The 14,669-nt window shown below is 42.5% G+C and overlaps 1 protein-coding gene across 1 annotated transcript in view; it reads right to left on the bottom strand.

The window, feature by feature from the left end:
- Positions 1 to 14,669, bottom strand: part of ttc27 (tetratricopeptide repeat domain 27) — a 209,791-nt gene that overhangs the window by 80,183 nt on the left and 114,939 nt on the right. The window contains exons 11-13 of the mRNA XM_068045342.1: positions 10,015 to 10,110; positions 8,537 to 8,659; positions 5,212 to 5,439 (exon numbers count right to left, since the gene is read on the bottom strand). Of these exons, the coding sequence (XP_067901443.1) occupies positions 5,212 to 5,439; positions 8,537 to 8,659; positions 10,015 to 10,110 (447 nt within the window). The remainder of the gene's footprint in view (positions 1 to 5,211; positions 5,440 to 8,536; positions 8,660 to 10,014; positions 10,111 to 14,669) is intronic.

Below are 14,669 nucleotides of genomic sequence, written 5' to 3'. Positions count from 1 at the left end.
GGCTTTAGATTCTTGGAATATTGGGACTGGTTTTGGGGGAGGTGGGACATATCCAGGGCAGACAGGCTGCACCTTAACAGAGCTGGGAACAATGTCCATGCAGGGTGATATGCCAGTGCTGGTGGAGGGGGTTTAAATTAACTTGGCAGGAGAATGGGAACCAGAATGCAGCATTAGAAAGGAAAAAAAAGGTGCACAAAGAGTTGCAAAAGACACTAGAGTAAGAAACAGTAAGGTATTAGGTGGGATCAGAGCAAGAGAAAATGCAATAAGGTCTAAAATATGTTTACAGTGCATGTATGTAAACACACAAATCATGGTAAATAAGATTGGTAGTTGCAGGTGCAGATAACAACACAGGAATATAATGTTGTGGTGATAACAGAAACAAAAAGGGCAGGACTAGGTACTAAATATTCCTGGATACAAGGTGATAGGGAAGGAAAGAAAAGAGGAGGGTGGCAGCATTGATTAAGAATAATATTATAGCGCTAGAGAGGATGTTCTAGAGGGGTCAAGGACAGAATATATTTAGTTACAGCTAAGAAACAACAGAGGTACCATTACACTACTGGTGTATTCTATAAACCACCAACTAGTGGATGCCCCTCTACGTTGCTTTCATGGATTTCACCAAAGCCTTTGACCTCGTCAGCAGACGTGGTCTCTTCAGACTACTAGAAAAGATCGGATGTCCACCAAAGCTACTAAGTATCATCACCTCATTCCATGACAATATGAAAGACACAATTCAGCATAGCGGTGCCTCATCAGACCCCTTTCCTACCCTGAGTGGCGTGAAACAGGGCTGTGTTCTCGCACCTACAATGTTTGGGATCTTCTTCTCCCTGCTGCTCTCACATGCGTTCAAGTCTTCAGAAGAAGGAATTTTCCTCCACATAAGATCAGATGGCAGGTTGTTCATCTTGCCCGTCTAAGAGCGAAGTCCAAAGTACGGAAAGTCCTCATCAGGGAACTCCTCTTTGCTGACGATGCTGCTTTAACATCTCACACTGAAGAGTGCCTGCAGAGTCTCATCGACAGGATTGCGGCTGCCTGCAACGAATTTGGCCTAACCATCAGCCTCAAGAAAACGAACATCATGGGACAGGACGTCAGAAATGCTCCATCCATCAATATTGGCGACCACGCTCTGGAAGGGGTTCAAGAGTTCACCTACCTAGGCTCAACTCTCACCAGTAACGTGTCTCTCGATGCAGAAATCAACAAGCGCATGGGAAAGGCGTCTGCTGCTATGTCCAGACTAACCGAGAGGGTGTGGGAAAATGGCGCACTGACACTGAACACAAAAGTCTGAGTGTTTCAAGCCTGTGTCCTCAGTACCTTGCTCTATGGCAGCGAGGCCTGGACAACGTATGTTAGCCAAGAGTGACGTCTCAACTCATTCCATCTTTGCTGCCTCCGGAGAATCCTTGGCATCAGGTGGAAGGACCGTATCTCCAAAGCAGAAGTCCTCGAGGCGGCCAACATTCCCAGCATATACACCCTACTGAGCCAACGGCGCTTGAGATGGCTTGGCCATGTGAGCCGCATGGAAGATGGCAGGATCCCCAAGGACACATTGTACAGCGAGCTCGTCACTGGTATCAGGCCCACTGGTCGTCCATGACTCCACTTTAAAGACGACTGCAAACGCTACATGAAGTCCTGTGACATTGATCACAAGTCGTGGGAGTCAGTTGCCAGTGATCACCAGAGCTGGCGGACAGCCATAAAGGCGGGGCTAATGAGTGGCGAAATGAAGAGACTTAGCAGTTGGCAGGAAAAAAGACAGAAGTGCAAGAAGTGATCCAACTGTGTAACAGCCCCGACAACCAATTATATCTGCAGCGCCTGTGGAACAGTCTGTCACTCATGAATTGGCTTTTATAGCCACTCCAGGCGCTGCTCCACAAACCACTGACCACCTCTAGGCGCTTACCCATTGTCTCTCGAGACAAGGAGGCCAAAGAAAGAAAGTGGGAAAGATTTAGAGGAGCAAATTTGCAGGGAAAATACAGGGAGGTGCAAAAGCTATTGTGATAATAGGGTCTTTAATTACCTGAATATAAAGTGGGATAGGAATAGTGTAAAGGGCCGGGGCGAGGGGTGGGGGGGGGGGCGGGGAAGAGATTCTCAAACGTGTTCAGGAGAATTTTATTGATCAGTATGTTCCCAGCCCAACATGGAAGGAGGCATTGCTGAATTTGATTCTAGGGAATGGCGTGGATCAAGTGGCAGTAGGGGAACATTAGGGAACAGTGATCATAGTATCGTAATGATTAGGTCAGCCATGGAAAAGGACAAGGAGCAATCCAGAGTAAAAATACTTAATTGGAGGAGGGCAAATTTCAGTGGGGTGAGAACCAATCTGGCCCAGGTAAATTGGAATCAAAGATTGACAGGCAAAACTGTAACGGAAGAATGGGCTGCCTTTAAAGAGAAGATGGTTTGAGTACACTCAAGGTACATTCGCATGAAAGGAAAAGGTAGGGCAGGCAAAGCCAGAGCTCCCTGGATGACAAAAGACATAGAATAAGATGAAACAGAAGAAAGGTGCGTATGACAGATGTTAGGTTGATAATACAAGTGAGAACAAGTGAGGCTGAATATCTAAACTTCAGAAGGGAAGTAAAAAAGGACAAGAGAGCCAGCCAGATAGAGACCATGAGAAGAGACTAGCAACTAACATAAAGGGGAAACCAAACGTCTTCTATAGGCATATAAAAAGGGTAGTAAGAGCAAGGGTGGGGACAATTAGAAAACAAAAAGGGGATCTACGCATGGAGGCAGAAGACATGGCTGAGGTATTACATGAGTACTTTGCAACTGTCTTTACCAAGGAAGAAGATGCTGCCAAAGTCATAGTAAAAGAGGATGTAGTTGAGACACTGGATGGGCTAAAAATTGATTAAGCGTAGGTATTAGAAAGGCTGGCTGACAAAGTTGATAAGTCACCAGGAACGGATGGGATGCATTCGAGGATGCTGAGGGAAGTAAGGGAGAAAATTCCACAGGCACTGGTCATAATCATCCAATCCTCCTTCGATACAGGAATGGTGCCAGAGGACTAGAGAATTGCAAATGTTATACCCATGTTCAAAAAAGGGTGTAAGGATAAACCCAACAACTACAGGCCAGTCAGTTTAATCTCATTGGTGGGGAAGCTTTTAGAACAATAATCTGGGACAAAATTCACAGTCACATAGACATGTGTGGATTAATTAAGGAAAGCCAGCATGTATTTGTTAAAGGCAAATTGTGTTTAACAAACCTAATTGAGTTTTTTGATGAGGTAACAGAGAGGGCTGATGAGGTGTACGTGGACTTCCAAAAGCCATTTCATAAAGTGCCACATTTCAGGCTTGCCAATGAAGTTTAAGTCCATGGAATAAAAGGAACAGTGGCAGTATGGATACAAAGTTAGCTGAGTGACAGGAAACAGAGAGTAGCAGCGAACGGTTGTTTTTAGGACTGGAGGAAGGTATACAGTAGGGTTCCCTAGGGGTCAGTACCAGGACAACTGCTTTTCTTGATATATATTAATGACCTAGATCTGGGTGTACAGGGCACAATTTCAAATTTTGTAATGACACAAAACTTGGAAGTATTGTGAACTGTGAGAAGGATAGTGATAGACTTCAAGAGGACATAGACAGGCTGGTGGAATGGGCTGGCATGTGGCAGATGAAATTTAATGCAGAACAGTGTGAAGTGATACATCTTGGTATAGAGAACGAAAAGAGGCAATATAAAATGTAGGGTGTAATTCTAAAGGGGGTGCCGGAGCAAAGCGACCTGGGGGTATATATGCACAAAGCGTTGAAGGCTGAGGAAGTGGTTAAAAAGGCATAAGGGATCCAGGACTTTATAGATAGGGGCAGAGAGTACAAAAGGAAAGAGGTTATGATGAATCTTTATAAAACCCTGATTCGGTCTCAACTGGAGTACTGTGTCCGATTCTGGGCACCGCACTTTAGGAAGGATATGAAAGCTTCAGAGGAGGTGCAGACAAGATTTACGAGAATGGTTCCAGGGATGAGTGACTTCAGTCATGTGACTAGATTGGAGAAGCTGGTACTTTTCTCCTTAAAAGGAGATTTGATAGAGATGTTCAAAATCATGAGCAGTATGGACATAGTAGATGAAGAGAAACTGTTCCCTTTGGTGGAAGGGTCAAGAACCACAGGATACCAATATCAGGTGAATGGCAAAAGAACCAACAACGACATGAGGTAAAACTTTATGTAGCAAGTGGTCAGAATCTGGAATGCACTGCAAAAGGCCAGGGGAGCGGGACTAGCTAAATTGCTCTTGCAAGAGCCAGCACAGGCTCAACAGGACAAATGGCCTCCTTCTGTGCTGTAACCACTCTCTGTGATGCTATGAATTGCTGGAGACTGCACAGAAAAGGTACATTTCTTTCTGTTGCCCCCACAAAAATATTTCAGCCAGCTGCCAGCCTATTCTCGCAACCCATCTGTCCCCACTCCCAGCAGCAACCTACCTGCAGGCTGGCTCCATGCAGGGTCTTTTCCATTTCCCACTTGCACCAAATAAGTGAGCTGCAGCACAGCAGGTAAAATCTAAATGTAGTCCCTACTTGCAAACAGATCAGGCCTCCTAACTGCGACCTCGGGCACCACTGACAATGCACCCAGTTTTTGTCTCGAACTAATAATCCACCCCAAACACCAACAGCTATTCTTGTTCTTCCTCTTTATCGTGCTCAGTCCACTGAAGGGCCTCACACCCAGTCTTTCCCATCAGGCATTGAATGGCCTGCTGTAATATTTACTGCATTAGCTGTTTTCACTTTAGTTCTTTGCATGTACTGTGGGAGCTCCTCTGCTTGACACAAGGCAATGAGCAATCATCTGTAACTTCCAGTTTATAGCGTGACTCAGTTATCCAATATATTTAGTATCAGACTCAACAACTTACATCGCTTTAACATCCAGTGGGTCTGACTTATAACAGGCTGAACAGCACTGGACCTACTGGCTCAGATGAAAAGACAGACTATACAAATTGACCAGAAACTGGAAGTATTGATTGAAAATTACTGGCAGGTGTGAGGTGACATGTTAAAAATTTGCATTTTTCATTCTCTGCTGGTAGAATTCTCTAGTCAGAACCTACATTTTTTCCCATAAAACATTAAGGTCAATAAGAGAAGGTAAACAACAGTGAATCATCTTGTCTCCCTACCTGTAAGTAGTTGATCTGCACCGATCGCTCAAAGCATTCCACACATTGTTTGAACTCATGGTTGCGGAGGTGGAGCAGCCCCTTAGAGCGTTGGGCACGGGCGCTGCGATATTTGGACAGCTCCCAGGCCTTGTCGTAGTACTGATGGTCGTTTAGCACATCTCCTAAGAGGCAGTACAAGGTGGGAGTCTCCTTCTTCTCCAACTCCCTGCGAAGAATTTCTTCTGCCTGCAAATGACAACAGGAAGAAAACAAACCCTAGTCAAGACCAACAGGTTCAGAACACACAACACAGGCGGGTGTTTATTTACCAGACCGAATGTTTTTTCTTAGTTTTGTGGTTCAGTAATTTGCCTTCTTCAACATAATTAACCCATTAAAGATGTGATGATCAGGCTTTTTGTGGTAGTAGGGCATATTTGCATTGTACTTGGTATCAAAGAGAATTAAACAAGATAATCATAGAATCATAGAGCACTGAAGGAGGCCATTCAGCTCATCATGCTTGTGCTGGCTCTTTGAAAGAGCTATCCAACTATTCATACGCACCTGCTCTTTCCCCATCGCCATGTAAATGTTGACCTTTCCTAGTATTTATCCAATTCCCTTTGAAAATTACTATTGAATCCGCTTTCACCACCCTTTCAACCAGTGCATTCCAAATTATAACAACTTGCTGCATAAACACATTTCTCCTCATCTCCCTTGCTTATGTTGCTAATTATCTTAAATCTGTCGCCTCTGGTTACAGACCTTCCCTGTTAGTAGAGGAGCGTCTATCAAAACCCTTCCTAATTTTGAACAGCTCCATTAAAGCTCACCATAACCTTCTGTGCTCCTAGCTTCCCTAGTCTCTCCATATAACTGAAGTCCCTCATCCCTGGTACCACTCTAATTAACCTCCTCTGCCTGCTCGCTGAGGCTTGGGTAATGACTGGGCAGCAGAGCTAAGCATTATACTTTTAGCGGGCATGATTGTTGCGCAACCCTCAGTGTTACCTTGTATCACAAGCAATGAAATCACTCGCAGTATGAATTACCAACAAGCTCGCTGCTCCCACTGCTCAACTGAAATTAATCTCTCTAAATTTCATTAGGCCATCAGCCATTTTTATTTTCCTTTTCACAGAATGCATTGACAATTTGAACCTTTGGGCAATCACTTATAAACAGCAATTATTGCTCTGCATCAAATCAAACGTTCTCAGCTGTAATGGACGGAATATTAACAGCATCAAACAAAAGATTGCATGCATGTACACAAAAACAGTGAAAAACACATTTGTATTTTGTGAGGGAACATGGAAAATGAGTATTTAAAAAAAAATGTAATTTGTGGCTGAGGTTTCAAAAATCACACTGAATTGTTATCAAGCACAATAACACATTATTTAAACTTCCTTTTCCCTTGGTCCACTTAAGAATGCTTCAACAAGGAAATAAAGCTTTGTATAATCAAGAAATGTAGTGGTACATTGGTTTCTTCTTATAGAATGGCATAGCTATATATGATCATTGAAAGTCTGGCACTAGGTCACAGAGAGTTAGTGCCAATGTCAATATCATAAGCTAATTTCCACATCTTGGCATTAAGTAGGAGAATAAAAAGCTAGTGTACTAAACTGCCAGACATACAAGTCAATTCTCAGTTGGTGGACCAACTAAGGCGCCTTGTGGAAGCTGAGTGTCTCAATTTGTGTGGTTAAAAAATACTGCAACTTTTGTCAATTTGGCTGCTCAGCACGTTCTTCTCATGAGTTCAGCATGGGCTAGCCCTGCTATTGTAAAATGACTGGCTTTCTTCTCATCCCCTGATGTCCTACCAAACCAATGTCCCAAGCTTCAATTAAACCATCTGGGAAAATATAGCTTTGACGAGGAAAGACTTTTTAAAAAAAAAGAGAGAAATGAAAAGGAAATACAATGAGAAAACTACAAAGGGAAAAAGAGAACAGAAACATAACGTCCCATTTCTAATCCTGCATTATAAATTAGCATCAATGCTTTCAACAGTTGTAAGACTTTTATTCTCATCAGCTTTCCTCCCCTCATCCAAATGACTGTTATTCATCTGTGAGTCTTGATGGTGAGTGTTGGCAGGAATGTCAGCAGCATCAGTGAAGCCTGATCTAGCGTTTAATCAATACACATGCAAACACACAGGCCAACTGGGAGAACTATTTTTAAAATAAACATTAATGAGCCATTCTAGAGATATACCCACATTGGCCTGGACATGGTACGAGATATAAAAACACCATACATCTAACTGGATAATGTACGTAAGCAAGAGACCAGCAGCGTGTTTAAATAATGTGTTATACAAGAACCCACAAGCTACTCTCTACTTACTAAATTTGCTCTGAGCAGAAGTAATACCTCTCCAGTATTACTAATTGATGGAAATTTTGGCGCATTAGGTTAGTTTGTCCCTTGATAAGACATTAAACTGAGGCCCCCAGTGGTCTGTACCAGGGATTAAAGTAGAAGTTGAAGAGTCTATGGCAATATTCTAAGCTCATCAAGCATTTTCTCCTTGCACCCTCAACCAACACCACACAAAAAAATTAAATAGTCATTCAATTCACTGCTGGACTAGGCCGGCTGCTGCATTTGCCTACATAACAGCTGTATGTGCATTTAATTGATTGGGTAAGGTGCTTTGAGATATTTCAATGTGTCAAGGTGATATATAAACCAAAGTGGATAGCTCCGTGGAGAGCTGGCATGGACTTGATGGGCTGAATGGCCACCTTCTGTGCTGCAAATGACTATGATTATATTATAGTAAAGGAAAATTCCAGAGTGTAGCATGCTAAGCCTTCTTTTGGCTCTAAGGAATCATTGTGATGCATAAAGGTTCCAGGTACCCCAAGTATAGGTTTTGGAAAATGTCATCAGACAGTTACAAACCTTCCTGCAGGGAAACGAAAATAGCGGATTTTGTTTGCAAGCAAATTTCGAACACTACAATATCTGCTTGGCCCATTATCTGTAACTTTTAAAAACAAAGAACTGTAGCTTTAAACTGCATCTTTTCACTCTTTCAGAAGAAATTTTCCCTTTTTCAAATATTTGGGGTCACTTTAATGTGCAAGATTTCATAGCCCTCTATAGAAAACACTAGCAAACTGGTTAAAATACAGTCAATATTGTATGGAGGCAGATTTTATATTCAATTCAATACTGTAACTTTTTAATTATCGGGAACAGATCGAAAGAATAACTTGTGAGATCACATGGCCTTGTGGCACACAAAAAGCCCCTTTAATGAACTCAGCTAAATTCAGCTGAATTGTTATCTCCAAGTGGAGCGTCCTCTCACCTTTCCATGTTTCCCAATTCTTTCGTAGCAAATCACAACATCTTCCCACATCTCCAGCTGCTCAAAGATCCGTTGAGCTGAACTAGTACATCCGAGATCAAATAGTAGAGTTGCAAGCTGACGCTAATGGGGAAAGAAAGATAAATGCCTTTAAAACTCTAGCAATATCTCACTCTTCATTATATGATGTAAAGAACATTTCCTGAAAAGGGGTTTTAAAAGATGATTGCCACAGAAGGCACTTCTCAAAGACTAAGATAACTTAGCCTGCTGAATGCCAACTTTGTTGTCAAACATAGTGAAATGAGATTGGGGAGACTGCAAAAAATTGTCAGCCTCTGTGCTAAAGTGTCACTCTTACGACCATGGCCGGAGAAACACACTGTCAATTCAGTCCCGTCACTCCACAGGTCGCAGCATATTATTAAGCTTTCACACCCAATCAGATAAATAGCCAAATTAAACACTCTAGTAACTCCAGAATGAAACAGACCAAACCAGGTATCTTCAGACAACAACAAATTAACTATTTATTTAAAAAAGACTAGATCTTAAACACTATTAAGATAAACCTATGTCTAAAGATCTTATAACTTCTTATTTTAACCTAACTCCTGCATTCACACACACACAAAAATTAACAGTTAACCAGCTTTAAAAATTGAGTTTTTAAAAATTAGCTGCCTCAACAATAAATAAAATAAGTTTCTGTAGGTTACGTTCCTGATGGATGAGGTCTTTGAATGTGAAAAATAATCAAAGGTCACTCGAAGTTTTCACATAGATTTGATGAAAATAGTTCTTCAGTTGATGGGCATTCAACTCTTCAGCTACAGCAGGCATTGGATAGTTCTTTGAACGATGAGCACAGCAATACAAATGGTTTCTTGAAAAAGAATGCTTTTTCTTCTTTACTCAGGGAATTAACTGGCTTGTAGCTCCTTGTAGAATTTTTCTGAGAGAATAAAACAGCTCCTTTCTCTTCAGTTCGCCTCGCTGGAAAGTCTCTCAGAACTAACTGGTTTCAGCCAGTTTCTGTCAGTTACACACACAGCCATGTGGAAAGATGTGACCTCTCTCACCCCTGCTGTTACCCAGGGAACAAAAATGCAACAGCTGAACACTGTGTCTCAGGAATTCCAGAACCTTTTCTCCCTTAATTAACAGAATCTTAAAGGCACACACACTTTTTAATCTGAGGAGAAAAATAATTACGGGTCCATGACAGTCACCATATAAAACACAAAAATCAAACACATATCTGTAACAAACATGTTTTTAGGTGTTGACTTGGCTTAGCGGTAGCACTCTCGGCTCACAGTCAGAAGGATGTGGATTCAAATTACACGCCAAAGACTTGAGCACATAATCTAGGCTATCACTTCAGTAGAGTACCAAGAGAGCACTGCAGTGTCTTTTGCACATGTTACATTATGCTCCTTGGAGATGGAGAGAATATTGTATACTTATAGTCATACCTGAACAGCACAGTGTGGAGGCACTTGGCAACAGTAGAAGATCTTGAGACGCTCCACTACAGACGTGGTCTTGTCTTCAAAATGATCTGCAAGAGCCTAAGCAGGAAAGGTAAAGTAAATCAATAATTCTGCAGCAGTTTAGCAAATTTCATGGTCTGTGCTTCATCAGCTCTCAGCCAGGGAGGCAGTATGTGCACTGAAGCCAACTTCAGTGCCCCTGTGACAGAATACGTAAAATCACTACCAGCATCCTTTCTAAAATTGCACATGCATGTGAACATTAAGGGAAGACAGGACTGGGCGTGGCAATGTTTGAATAGTTTGCCTTCATTACAGTCAAGGCCCATGCATGAATAATGGCCATTGGGCAAGATACCAAAGGGTGGACATTGCCCAAGGAAGTGAACCCCAGAAAGGACTCAATTTCTCCGGGGGGGGGGGGGGGGGGGGGGGGAAGGGGAGGTGGGGGCGGGGGATGGGAGTGGGAGGACAAGAACACTGAAGTTTTGCCATTTAATTATTTAAGTATGGAACAATCCACAAAATACTTCAAAAACACAGAAGCAGAGGCAGGAAAAGATTAAAATGGTCCAGGTAATTCCACTAGCTGGACTGCACGGCTCTTCCTCCTTTCTCTTAGGTTATGATTAAAAACAAAATTAATGTGAAGGTGACCAACAAAATGTAACTTGCAGTATGGGAAATAATGACAAGAAATAAGGCACTCAATCTCAGCTGTGAATAAGAACTATATAAGAGTTATATAAGATGTACAAGGAGTTAAAAACAACCATCATAAGCAGTAAGTTAGGAAAAATAGCCTTTCGCACCCGGGACCAAATCTGTCCCACAACAATAGGGCAATCTTCTCTCTCTCTCCCTTCCAGCCGCCCCCTCCCCACAAAAAAGGGTTTTGCCTGAAATGTTTGGGCAGTTACAACTGATGGCATTTGTGGTTGTGGGACAACCGGTCAACAGAACACAATTTTGCATGACTGCTGCTAGTTTGTTAGATTATATTTATACTGATATTTTTACATTGATCCAAAAGTGACAGCCTAGCCCAGGTGAGCACCAATTACACTCCAGCTCTGAAGCGTGAGATAGCACCAGGAGGCTGTCTCACACACAGACTGAGTTAACCAAATGTGCAGGCCTCAGGCCGACTGTTGGAGAGACCATGCTTCTACCTGGAAAGAAATCTCATACTCAAACCTGGAACAGGCCACGTTCCAATCTGGATAGGTCCCGTATTCCCACCTGGACAGGCCATGCACCCGCATAGGCCTGTGCCCTCATCTAGGCAGACTGTACAGGCCCACCCAGATAAGCCCGATGTTTACATCCAGACAAACCTCGTGCCCAAACCTGGATAGTCCTCGTGTTTTCACCTAGACAGACCAGAGGCCCACCATTTGAGAATCAATGCAGCGTGTCGTTATTCAATTTACAACAGATATACTACTTTAAAACTTATTGACAATTTTTCTTTATCGCCAGCTTGCTTTCCAATCAACGCAGAAGGAGCTTTTCACAATAATTGCCTGCAAGTCTCTCTGGAAATACAGGGCAATAAAACCAGAGTAACTTATGGCATTAGGTTACAAGAGCAGACACTGACCACAAAAATCTTTTATAGTCTGAGGCAGTCACAACAAAAACAAACCCACTAGGAAACATTAAAAAATAATTGAAGGTGACCCCTCCTATCGATGAAATTCCACGCTGAAGATTTTTTCTTCAAAGCTACTACAATGGAGGGTACATTTCAGAATAATCTTTTTGGAAAGTCAACTCACTACATATGAACAGGTATAGAAATGTTTAAATTGTTGCAGAAACCATTTTTAAACAGAGTTATTTGTTTTACTCATTTCAGCTTAATAACAGTATAAAGAAAATCTAGCACATTCCATCTTTTGAAATATCAAAAATAATTTTTTTTTTTAGAAAAAGAGCAAGACAGACAGTCATTTCCTGTTTTGACACTGATAACCTGCCCTCTTCCCCAAGGCCAGAAGCCAGAGTTATAAGCAGCTGCTCAACAGAAACTGCCCCTAATAATTAGCCTCAGGATGTCCCTATTTAGCCCTGCATGGATGAACTGCAGTGACCTTAAAAGGTTCAGAACAGATTTAACACAGCTCCATCACAGCTGCTAGCCATCAAAACTATGACCCAGACTTGTCACGAGCAACGCCAGGGAAGATCAGCTTGTATTTAATTTTTAAAATGTAGCCATAACAAAAGATTTCCAATCGCCTCATGTGATCTTCATCTTCAGATACTTAAAGAGTAATTAAGTGCAAATTATGGCAGGATTACTTCATTTATCTGGCAATTAATAACTTGATTGCTTGTGCCACAATTTTGGCCAAGGCACTCTAAATTAATCACCACCTAAAGCAGCTTCTGGTTATTCAAGCATTTCATCGGCCTAATTTAATGCTAGGAAAGTACTTGTAGATCAGAGTGCTGGACTTGAAAAAAGCAAAGTTAGCAAGGTAAGAGAGCCGGCCCAAATTAACTGGGCAGATAAGTTTGACAGATCAGCAGTGGAAAATACAAGATTTGGTACATCACAAAATAAAGAATGAAAAAGGGGTGCATTGATAAAGACTTTGTGGATAAATAACAGAAACAGTGCCAACAGATAATCAAGCCAAACACAGAAAGTGAGGTAGAGAGGTGAAAAGGGAGAATAGAAGGGAATGTGGAAAAAATCTAGGATATATATTGAGATCAATAGCAAAGGCTTTTATATGCATATGAAAAGAGAATCCATAAGGAGAGGATAGGACCACTCAGGGATGATGGAGGGAGTCTAATGGTGGAGGGTGAGGATGTGGAATCGGTTTTTACAAGCGAAGGTGGAAGTGAAAGTGTAGTTGCACTACAGGAGAATGTGGAGCAATTGACTGAGCTAACTATTGTAAAGGGATTGGTTCTGAAACTATCTCCAATGAGAGAGAATTTAACCATCTCCCTTGACATTCAATGACATTACGATTGCTGAATCCCCCACTATCTACATCCTGGGGGTTACCACTGACCAGAAACTGAACTGGAGTAGCCATATAAAGAACACGGCTACAATAGCAGATCAGTCTAGGAATCGTACGGTCAGTAACTCACCTCCTGACTCCCCAGAGCCTGCCCACCATCTACAAGGCACAAGTCAGGAGTGTGATGGAATACTCTCCACTTGCCTGGATGGGTGCAGCTCCAACAACACTCAAGAAGCTCGACACCATCCAGGACAAAGCAGTTCGCTTGATTGGCATCTCATCCACCACCTTCAACATTCACTTCCTCAATCACCGACGCACAGTGGCAGCTATGGGTACCATCTACAAGATGCACTGCAGCATCTCACCAAGGCTCCTTCGACAGCATCTTCCAAATCCGTGACCTCTACCACCTAGAAGGACAAAGGCAGAAGAAGCATGGGGACACCATCACCTGCAGATTCTCCTCCAAATCACTCACCATCCTTGGAATTATATCGCTGTTCCTTCATTGTCGCTGGATCAAAATCCTCAAACTGCCCCCCTAACAGCACTGTGGGTGTACCTACACCACATGGACTGCAGTGGTTCATGCTTGCAGCTCACCATCGCCACCTCAAAGGCATTTAAGGATGGGCAATAAATGTTGGCCTTGCCAGTGATGCTTACATCCCATGAAAGCATTAAAAAAAGGGCGTCACAGTGGCGCAGTGGTTAGCACTGCAGCCTCACAGCTCCAGGGACCTGGGTTCGATTCTGGGTACTGCCTGTGCGGAGTTTGCAAGTTCTCCCTGTGACTGCGTGGGTTTTCGCCGGGTGCTCCGGTTTCCTCCCACAGCCAAAGACTTGCAGGTTGATAGGTAAATTGGCCATTGTAAATTGCCCCTAGTGTAGGTAGGTGATAGGGAATATGGGATTACTGCAGGGTTAGTATAAATGGGTGGTTGTTGGTCGGCACAGACTCGGTGGGCCGAAGGGCCTGTTTCAGTGCTGTATCTATAAATAAATAAATAAAAATAAATAAATAAATTCTGTCCTCTTAACTGTAGTTTCCTATTGCTAGCATCATCCTGGTAAATATCCTCTGAATATAGCTTCAATGTACTTCTATAATCTATACTCCAGTTAATAAAAACCCAAGACTCCATTAGCCTTTCTTATGGCCTTCTGTAGCTACACTCACATTTTCAGGAAAATTTGAACTCCTTGATTTTACTGTCCATCCACATCCTTTATTGTCTTTCTCATCATTGTAATCCCTATGCCTTGTGTGCTGGAATCTGTGGTTGCTTGTTTATTTTTAGACCCTAACTGACAAGGAAACTAGAACTGAAACTAGAAGTCAAACAGAAACAGCAACCAAAATTGAAACAGCAGCTGGAAAAACATCATCAGGTTTCTGGGGAAACTGCCAGTGGTTAGAATCAGATTAAAGGAGACAGAGTCCTCCCCAGATCAGGCACAAGTGAAGTGCCAGCAAGCAGAAGAAAGTGAAGACTGAATCCAGGAGCTGTTCCTGTTACTTAAAGTAGCCGACTAACCAGGCCTAGTGATACAGCGTACAGGTTATCACTGAAGGATTCAGATAAAGGGAAGACTGGTAAATCTACGGCATCAATTCTGTCATGAGCAGAGCTTAGGAGGGTC

This window comes from Heterodontus francisci, chromosome 13, assembly GCF_036365525.1.
Source record: "Heterodontus francisci isolate sHetFra1 chromosome 13, sHetFra1.hap1, whole genome shotgun sequence".
NCBI lineage: Eukaryota > Metazoa > Chordata > Chondrichthyes > Heterodontiformes > Heterodontidae > Heterodontus > Heterodontus francisci.
This window is presented reverse-complemented; position numbering and strand designations above follow the sequence as displayed.